General features: G+C 54.0%; 1 protein-coding gene across 2 annotated transcripts in view; it reads right to left on the reverse strand.

Annotated features, from left to right (window-relative positions):
* TBC1D10B (TBC1 domain family member 10B) overlaps window positions 1-5883 on the reverse strand; it is a 13037-nt gene extending 7154 nt beyond the window's left edge. Inside the window, exons 1-4 of one of the 2 annotated variants that reach the window (XM_017519224.2) lie at window positions 4649-5883; window positions 1301-1400; window positions 905-1012; window positions 698-804 (exon numbers count right to left, since the gene is read on the reverse strand). In XM_017519224.2, the coding sequence (XP_017374713.1) occupies window positions 698-804; window positions 905-1012; window positions 1301-1400; window positions 4649-5568 (1235 nt within the window). In that variant the 5' untranslated portion in view covers window positions 5569-5883. The remainder of the gene's footprint in view (window positions 1-697; window positions 805-904; window positions 1013-1300; window positions 1401-4648) is intronic. The other variant, XM_017519225.2, reaches the window with a different exon arrangement.
* Between the last annotated feature and the right edge of the window lie 2725 nt (window positions 5884-8608).

An 8608-nucleotide genomic window follows, 5' to 3' on the forward strand; every position in this document is an offset into this window, starting at 1 on the left:
GGAGGCCTAGGCGGGTGCATCACTTGAGGTCAGGGATTCAAGATCAGCCTGGCCAACATGGTGAAACCCTCTCTACTAAAAATACAAAAATAAACGGAGCATAGTGGTGTGCGCTTGTAATCCCAGCTACTTGGGAGGCTGAGGCGTAAGAATCGCTTAAACCGTGGAGGTGGAGGCTGCAGTGAGCAGAGGTAACGCCACTGCACTCCAGCCTGAGCAACAGAGCGAGACTCCATCTCAAAAAAAAAAAAAAAAAAGTCCATCTGAGAGCCCCCTAAAATCATCTTGCATACTACTAAGGAACAGTATATATTGACATTTGGAGGAAGCTTGGTCTATAGAACAAAATTCCAAATGACTTGGCACAACATTTAAAGGTCCCTGGTGATCTTTTCCATTACCCCTGGGCAGGAGAACCCTGCCCACAATCCCGCTCTGGCTCCCACCTCTCCAAAACCCAGCCCAAATGCAAGCTGTTAAAGGAGCCTGTGATGTGCCCCCACACACAACCCAAGTCAAGTCTCCTTCCCGGAACAGTTCCTTTGACATGGCTTGACACTCAGTCCATTACAGATCGCTCTTCTACAAGTCCTGGAGGGCAAAAACCACTTTCAACTCAGTCTTGTATACACCTAGATAAAAGGTGGATCCTCCAGCCAATGTTTGCTGACTGATCCCCATGGTCCAGCCACCTTACCCATGCCCCCCTCGAGCAGCAAACATCTCGTGGAAAGGGAACTGGCGGTGCAGGTCCTTCTCAATCACATCCAGCCACTTGGGGTCCCCAGGAGCCCGTTCCAGCTCCTGCAGTGGGACAGCGGGGATTATACCTCAGGATCTGGGGGAACTGATACCCCTCGCACAGACAGGGCCACATGTCCCCACACCCTGGAGCTGCACGCACCTCAAACTTTCCTGGGTTCTGCTCCAGAAGTTCCTTGCTATTGGACAGGTACTGCCAGGCCTTGGCTCTGAGAGAGGAGGGGATCCCCTTCCGGCAGCGCAGCTTCACCTAAGGCAAAGTGGCAGGCGGGGTACAGCTTCAAGGGCCAGCATAGCCTCCAAGCTTCCTCCAGCAGTCCACAGGCTCCCTGGATACTCCCCCCACATCCCATAAGCTTGGTTCCACTGGACCTGGCCTGGCCTTCTATTTTTAAAGCCACTCCCCCACAAGGCCCAAGTACCATCTATACCCAGTGTGGTCCAGAGGGCAGATATTATCAGCTTCCAGGGTTTCCCTGGAGCACATGCCACCCCTCCCAACTTGTACATCACCCTGCCCACCATTCAGCCCTCAAACCTTCTGGAATCGCCGTGACAGCCACTTATCCCAGTTACTGAACATCTCCAGCCATTTGAGCTCCCGCTGCCGAGCCACATCCACGGGAATGGAGCTCTCTCTGCAGGGTGGGGGGAGCACGGAAGGGGTCAGTAGCAGTAGTGTAAAACCTGCATTGCAGGGGGAACTGAGGCAAGCCACCTCCCCAGGCTCAAATGACAAACTGGATAGTCTGTGAGCTACCAAACATCAGGATGTCTGGCCACTTGGCCATCCCAGGGCACACTGAAAGGGTTTCCTTTCCTGATGGATCTCTATTCAGAAGTCATATTTAAATCTCACTCCCGACACATCCAAATCTGAGGAGAGTATGGAGTATTCTAAAGCCACATTTTGCATTAGATCTGGATCCAAGTCCTACCTTTCCCATTTATTCATTGTGTGATCTTGGGCAAATCACTTAATTTTGCTAAGCCTCAATTTCCTCATCTGCAAGGTGGAGAGTAACAATATCTACCCAAAGGGGTTTGTTGAGAGTTTATACAAAATAACACGCAGTAAGGTGCCCATTAAGTAATACCTTACTATCCATAAAATAAAATACAGAGGGCTCATGCCTGTAATCCAGCACTTTGGGAGGCAGAGGCAGGAGGATCACTTGAGGCCAGGAGTTAAAGGCCAGCCTGGGTAACCTAACGAGATTCTGTCTCTACAAAAATAAAAATAAAATAATAAAATATGTTGAGTGTGGTGGCTCACCCCTGTAATCTCAGCACATTCAGAGGCCGAGGCAGGCAGATCACTTGAGGTCAGGAGTTCAAGACCAGCCTGGACAACATGGTAAAACCTGTCTCTACTAAAAATACAAAAATTAGCCAGGCATGGTGGCACACACTTGTAATCTCAGTTACTTGGAGGCTGAGGCAGGACAATCACTTGAACCCGGGAGGCGGAGGGTACAGTGAGTCAAGATTGTACCACTGCACTCCGGCCTGGGCAACAAAGGAAGACTCTGTCTCAAAAAATAGTGAAACACAGAACAAACGTACTTCTCTGTCTCCTTAGACGCAACCAACTGAGTTTTGTCCTATCAAACTTTTACGATCCCTTGGATCACCTGCAATTTACCTCTTCCTCCTTGAAATCACCCCAAGCAAATAAAGGTCTCCCTGCCCTATTTACTCACTGTTCTGTTAGAGCTTCACACTCACAGTGCCCCATCATTCTTCAAACAGTTACTTTAGGAGCCAGTACTAGCAGGTGAGTGAAATGGAAGAAAGCTTGGGTCTTAGGAATCAAACCCACTTAAGTTCAAATTCCAGTTCTGTCTGAGACCCTGGGGAGCCTTGGCAAGGGATGATCTGAGTCCCTTCCTCAGTTATAAAAAGACACCATCACCCACATCACAAAGTTATGAGAAAACTATTGAGAAACTGCATATAAACAACTGTTCAATAGAAGGGGGCTCATTAAATGTTAGTTTCCTTTGTCCTAGAAGCTCCTTAAACAGAGAGACTATCTCTCATTATTTTCTATCACAAATCAGTTCCAAACTCTAGCAAGGGCTGGGAAGAGTGACATACCTTCTGGCCCTCAAGAAGGTCACAGCCTAAGCGGAGAGATAACTGTAATATGGTATGGGAAATGCAATGACAAAGATGCACCAAAGAGGCATCTAATTGGAGTGGGGGCAGTGGAAATCAGGGAAGGCTTCCTGGAGGAGGGGACATCTGAGGTAAGCCATGAAGAACTGAGTAGAACTCAGCAGGCAAAGGAAGGGGAGAAGGGCACTCCTGGCAGGTGAACAGTGTGAATATGAAGGCAAAAGGAATACAACTAGTTTAAGGGCCACAGTGCAAAGCATCCAGTGAGGAGTGGTGGCAAGGTTGACCAGAGAGGCTGTGCGCAGGCTGAAAAGCCTGGACTGCATCCTGTGGACAGAGTGAGCCAGTGAACGCTGCAAAAGTAACGTTGTTTACAGTCAATCTTGCCCCAGAGGTAGAGCATGGAAGCTGATCTTAGAGGTACTTAGAGGTACAAAGCAGAGAAACAGCACCTGGCACAGTGCCTGGCACACAAGAGGAACTCCCTCAAACTGAATTCAGCCCAAGTTCCTTAGGACAGTCTGCTATTGAGGAAAGAGCCACTGGTCACACCGATCCAGATTATTTGAGGCAACAATTCACTCAATTGCGCTAATTCTGTTTCTTCATCTGTAAATCAAGTTGTGCCTAGAAAGCACCAGGGTCAAACTTCAGTTGCTTTCCCATGTAAGACCCTGAATGTTGGTACCCAATCAAAGGCTTTCTGATTTTGGTTGGCTTATGAACCCTGCCTGGAAAACCCTCCCACAGGACTTCCCCCATCCCAGCACACACAGCCATGACTAAACCCTACTTACTCTCCGTGATTCAGAGCAGCTTCAGCTGATACCCTGCTCTAGGTGCTCAGGAAACCCTCTGGATATCTCCAGGCTAAACCTGCTGTCTTCTATTGAAACCAACTGTTAAGTATTTGTCTTTCTCTCCAGGTGCTTGGCTCTTTGAAAGAACTATTTTATCCTTAGTACCTGAGGCCTGATATGGGGAGGGGGGAGTGGGCAGGCGATGCTGAAGGCAGAGTGGACCTGCAGGTCAAAGGGACATAGGAACAAGGAGCAGGATCCAGAGAGGGGGAAGGAAGAAGTCAGAGGCAATCACCCCCTACCTCGGGAGTGACTCAGGCCCCGGAGGGAACTAGGAAAGAGTAAACCGGGCTGAGGAGATGAGGAAATGGGGAAGAGGCCTCTCCCACCCCCTTTCCTTCAATGCAAATACAAGACTCTCCTGTTTCATAGAAGGGTCCTGACTGCACGGTCTCCCTTACATCAGCCAAACTTCCCCACCTCTATTCCGTCCCAGGGACCCAGGGCCATGCGGGACGGGAGGTGCCTGCACCCCTCCCAGGCTCTCCCCTTAAGAGACCAAGGGCCTCTACCAGAACCCTTGCCCAACCAACCCTCCAAAATATCCTGCCTGGAGCGGGAGTTCCCCATCAAAGAGCTGCGATGACCTCAGGTATCACCTCATTCAACCCACTTTATAGAGGAGGAAACTGAGGCACGGAAATGGAGAAGCCACTAGCTGAAGGGCACACAACCCATCAAAGGCAAGGCTTAAACCCAGACTTCCTGACCCCTGGTCCGAAACTCACTAACATGCCAATGTCATAGACGCCTGAGGATGCTCAAGGCATGGCAGCTCGAGCTGATCACTCCTTGGATCCTCAGAGGAGGCTGAGCTGCCAGAATCTGGGCAAAGTGTATCGTTTCGCCTTCCCCCAACCTCTGCTTCCCCGAGGTGGTCCCGCTGGGTGCCCACTGGTACTCACAGGCTGCCCGAGTACTGGCTGCCCCCAAGGAAGCCATATTTGTCCGTCTTGCGCAGGGCCAGCCCGTTTATCTCAGAGTCTGAGCCCATGGAGCTCACATCATCCGCCAAGGACTCCAAGGTCCCAGACATGAGGCTCACGGAGTCCAAGTAGCTCAGCGTATCCGGGGCCTGCCCTCGAGGCCCAGAGATGCCAGGTCCCAGGCTGGACGTGGAGCCCAGGTCTTGAGAGTTTTCAGCAGGCTCCGGAGCTGGGGTCACGGTCACGACAGCTACCGGAGCCTCACAAGTCCCCGAGGGGCCTGTGCCAGGGCCTGAGGGGTCCTCAGGAGCCTGTCCTGCTGATGTTGATGTTGCTGCGGCAGCTCCATGCCCACCTGTCACTTGTCCTGATGCACTCCGTGCGGTCACTCCTGAGGCCACTGTGATTCCCGGCTTGGGGGCAAGCGGGGGTTTGGCGGTCAGGGCCCCAGGAGCCGTTCTGGAAGGGGTCCTGGTGGGGGTCCCTGATCCTGGGACGGGGGAGGGTCGAGCCTCCTCTGTCTTCGGAGAGTCTGCCCCGGCTGCCAGAGCCCTCAACACCTCAGCTCCTGCCACCGCCGCCGGCTCTGGGGGTTCAGGGCCAGATGGAACCTGCGTCTTCGGGGCTTCGGGCGAGGCCTCGAGGGTCAGCACCACCACAGTGCTGCCAGTGACGGCCGGGGCCGGATCAGAGTTCTGGGCCAACCCCGGGACCCAGACGGGCCGCGCCTCCCCGGCGGCCACCAGGGTGACGGGGGCCGAAGTGGCCGTAGTCACTGGAGGTCCCGGAGCCACCACCATGACGGGCCCGGCCCGGGAACCCCGGGGCGGCGGCGAGGGAGCCGCGGGGGCGCCGTGACGGCGCGGCGGGGCCACCAGGGGCGCCGGGCCCGTCTCCATGGCCGCCGGCCGCCCCTCACATCCCCCCGCTGGGGAGGCCGCAGAAGGCGCCGCCCCTCAGGCCTCCCGGCGAGGCCAGCTGAGAAAGGGGAGAGGGCGAAGGGCGCAGCTCGGCCCGCGCCGGGGGCGGGGCGGGGCTGCCGCCGGGCAAGCAGAGGCGGGGCAGAGGTCCAGGGGCGCTCTGCGCCGGGGTCTAGCTCGTGCCCTCTCACCTCCTCGCGCGCTCTCGCCGCCGCCCCCTCCCTCCCTCCCGCTTAGGGCGAGCCGCCGACCTCGCGCCTGCGCACACGCTGCAGAGCCGGCTCCGCGGCCAGCGTCTCGATGTTCCACGCCTGCGCGCGGACTGTCCCATCGCGCTCCTTTTTTCTCCCGCCTCGTCAGAGGATTTGGACGAATAGTGGGAGAGAGGGAACTGGGCTTCTGCCAATCGTTGGAATCGTGGGCGGGGCTGGAGGCGAAAAGGGGCTGGATCATCTGAAAAGAGGAAACGGAGACGGCGGAGGGCTGTAAGACCAGTCAGAGGGTGAGGAACGTCAGGAGGAGGTGGGGGGGGGGTAGGTGGGACGAAGAAAATAACCAATAGAAGTGCAACGGCCTGAACATCCTGGCCAATGAATATGACTGAAGAGTGAATGACCGCGGAAGGGCGGAGTAAGAGGCAGGGGCTGTACGAATAAGAGGCGGGGCCTGGAAGCTTTTTGACCAATAGGGACGGTAAAAAGGAAGCCAATGACAAGGGGAGTAGGTGGAGGTCAAATTGACAGGCAGGGATCTCTAGTTGGGCGTTGACAGACGGCATCTGCAGTCAATAGAAGGAGCTGAGGACTTTGGGTCTCCGAAAATGGTCAGGAAGGAATGACAGCTGGGGGAGACGGGGCAAACTAGAGATTAATTCACCTCCTCAGCCAATGATCGCATTCTTCCACATTACCCACAGGACAGGAAGATAGATATCTGTCTCAGCCAATGGGAGCATCCAAAGGGCAAAGATGCTGCCAGCAGGCGGTGCCAGCCCAGGGATAGTCGGTGACAAGCGGAGACAACCCCTAGAGGAGGGTGACAGCTGGGGACAGCCCGGAGAAGGGGCGGGGGCACTAGTGCAGCCCTCAGCCAATGAGTGCCGCGCTGCCCTTCTCGAGTTCTTTCCGGGTCCCTATTTTCCATTCAATTCCTGAGCCTCCTACTCTGGTGGTCTGTGGGACCCTGAGCCCCACCACAGATCCAGTGCCCTGACCCAGTACTCTCATCCTTCACTTTGTAATTTTCCAATCCCGATCCCCAACTAACCCCGACACTCCAGGTCCAGCTGGCAATAGCCTGAACCCCAAAATCCTATAAGCAGCTCATCTCTCTGCTTCACCCATTTCCTGCGGGAATCCCAACCGCCAAGTCCCTCTCCTCAGTTCCCATCTATCTGAGCTCCTCCGCAGAAACCAGCTCCAATTCCTCGGACCTTATCCCTCTGAGTCCGCCCCCTCCATTTATTTTAGTGGAGATCTCAAACCCCAAATCCATGAATCCTCAATACCATGAACTCCCCGTGTGTGTTACTATTCTTTTAGGGATTCAAGACCCCAGTTCCATCAACCCCTGTCCCCTCATTGCCACATCCCTCTGTGCTCTTCATTTTCCACTGAGAACCCAGACCTCAATCTCATGAGTGCTCCAGCTTGTCTTTAGATCACAAGCATAAAGACCTGACGTTATGAGAGCTAACTTTCCAACTTTTTTTTTTTTTTTTTTTTTTTTTAAATTTTTTATATTATAGAAATAGTAAATCGACACTCACATAACTTGCTCTGCCTCTCTGTTTACATAAGTACTAATATATTTTTGAGACAGTCTCACTCTGTCGCCCAGGCTGGAGTGCAGTGGCGCGATCTTGGCTCACTGCGACCTCCTGCTCCTGGGTTCAAGCGATTCTCCTGCCTCAGCCTCTGAGTGGCTGGTATTACAGGCATGCACCACCACGCCCAGCTGATTTTTGTATTTTTAGTAGAGATGGGGTTTTACCATGTTGGCTAGGATGGTCTCGACCTCCTGACCTCCTGATGTGCCTGCCTCGGCCTCCCAAAGTGCTGGGATTACAGGCATGAGCCACCGCGCCCGGCCCAACTTTCCAACTTCTAAAACACTCTCTTCTCTCTCTGACCCCCATAGTCCAATTTCCATATAGCATCCACCATCCTGGAATTCCAGTGAGACCTAGCTCCTGACTTCCCAGCCCCTCCTTGATTTCTGAGTTCTCTAAGGTCCCTCATTCAGCCCCAAGTCCTGTCAATTCCCATTCAATGTCTCGTCTCCTTCTCACCTTCCTCATCTTCCATTTGACCCAAGCTTCCTGAACACTCCTCCCATTCCCCTTAATGGAGTCCTCCTCCTCTCCCAGAACCCAATAATAAGTGAACCCCCCCGGCCTGGACCCCCATGGTAACCCTATAAGGCAAGGCAGCTGCCATCTGAGGCAGGGAGGGGCTGGCGTGGGAGGCTAAGGCCAGCTGCTAAGTTTAGGGTGGCTCCTTCTCTCTTCTTAGAGACAACAGGTGGCTGGGCCTCAGTGCCCAGAAAAGAAAATGTCTTAGAGGCACTGGCATGGGGCTGGGGGAGGGGGAAGGGGGAGGCATCTTCCTCAGGACATCAGGTCATAAAGGGAGCAGGAGGAGAAGGAGATGGTTGTCCTTGCCAACCTGGGGCTTCCTCAGCCACTATTTTCCCAGACTTCTGCTGCATGGAGAAGACTGGGTTACTGAGGCCCAGAGGGAAAAGAGAGGGCACATCAAAGTCACACAATCAGCCAAGCTGGCTCTTGGCCAAAATGAAGCAAGCTGCCACTGGCCATCAAGCCACCTCACAGAAGGTGGTCAGCTGGCTGTCCGATTAGGGTCTTTGCCTCCCTCCTGATTTCCAGCCTCCACACCAGTACACAGAGAAAAGATTCTAGACTCATACTAGACCATGTTCTTCTGCATGAAACCTTTCCAAGGTTCCCCAAGGTCTCCGCCCTGTGCCTGGCCTTCAAGGGCCTCAGGGGCTGGTCACC

The sequence above is a fragment of the Cebus imitator genome, unplaced genomic scaffold (assembly GCF_001604975.1).
Source record: "Cebus imitator isolate Cc_AM_T3 unplaced genomic scaffold, Cebus_imitator-1.0 Scaffold729, whole genome shotgun sequence".
Taxonomy (NCBI): Eukaryota; Metazoa; Chordata; class Mammalia; order Primates; family Cebidae; genus Cebus; species Cebus imitator.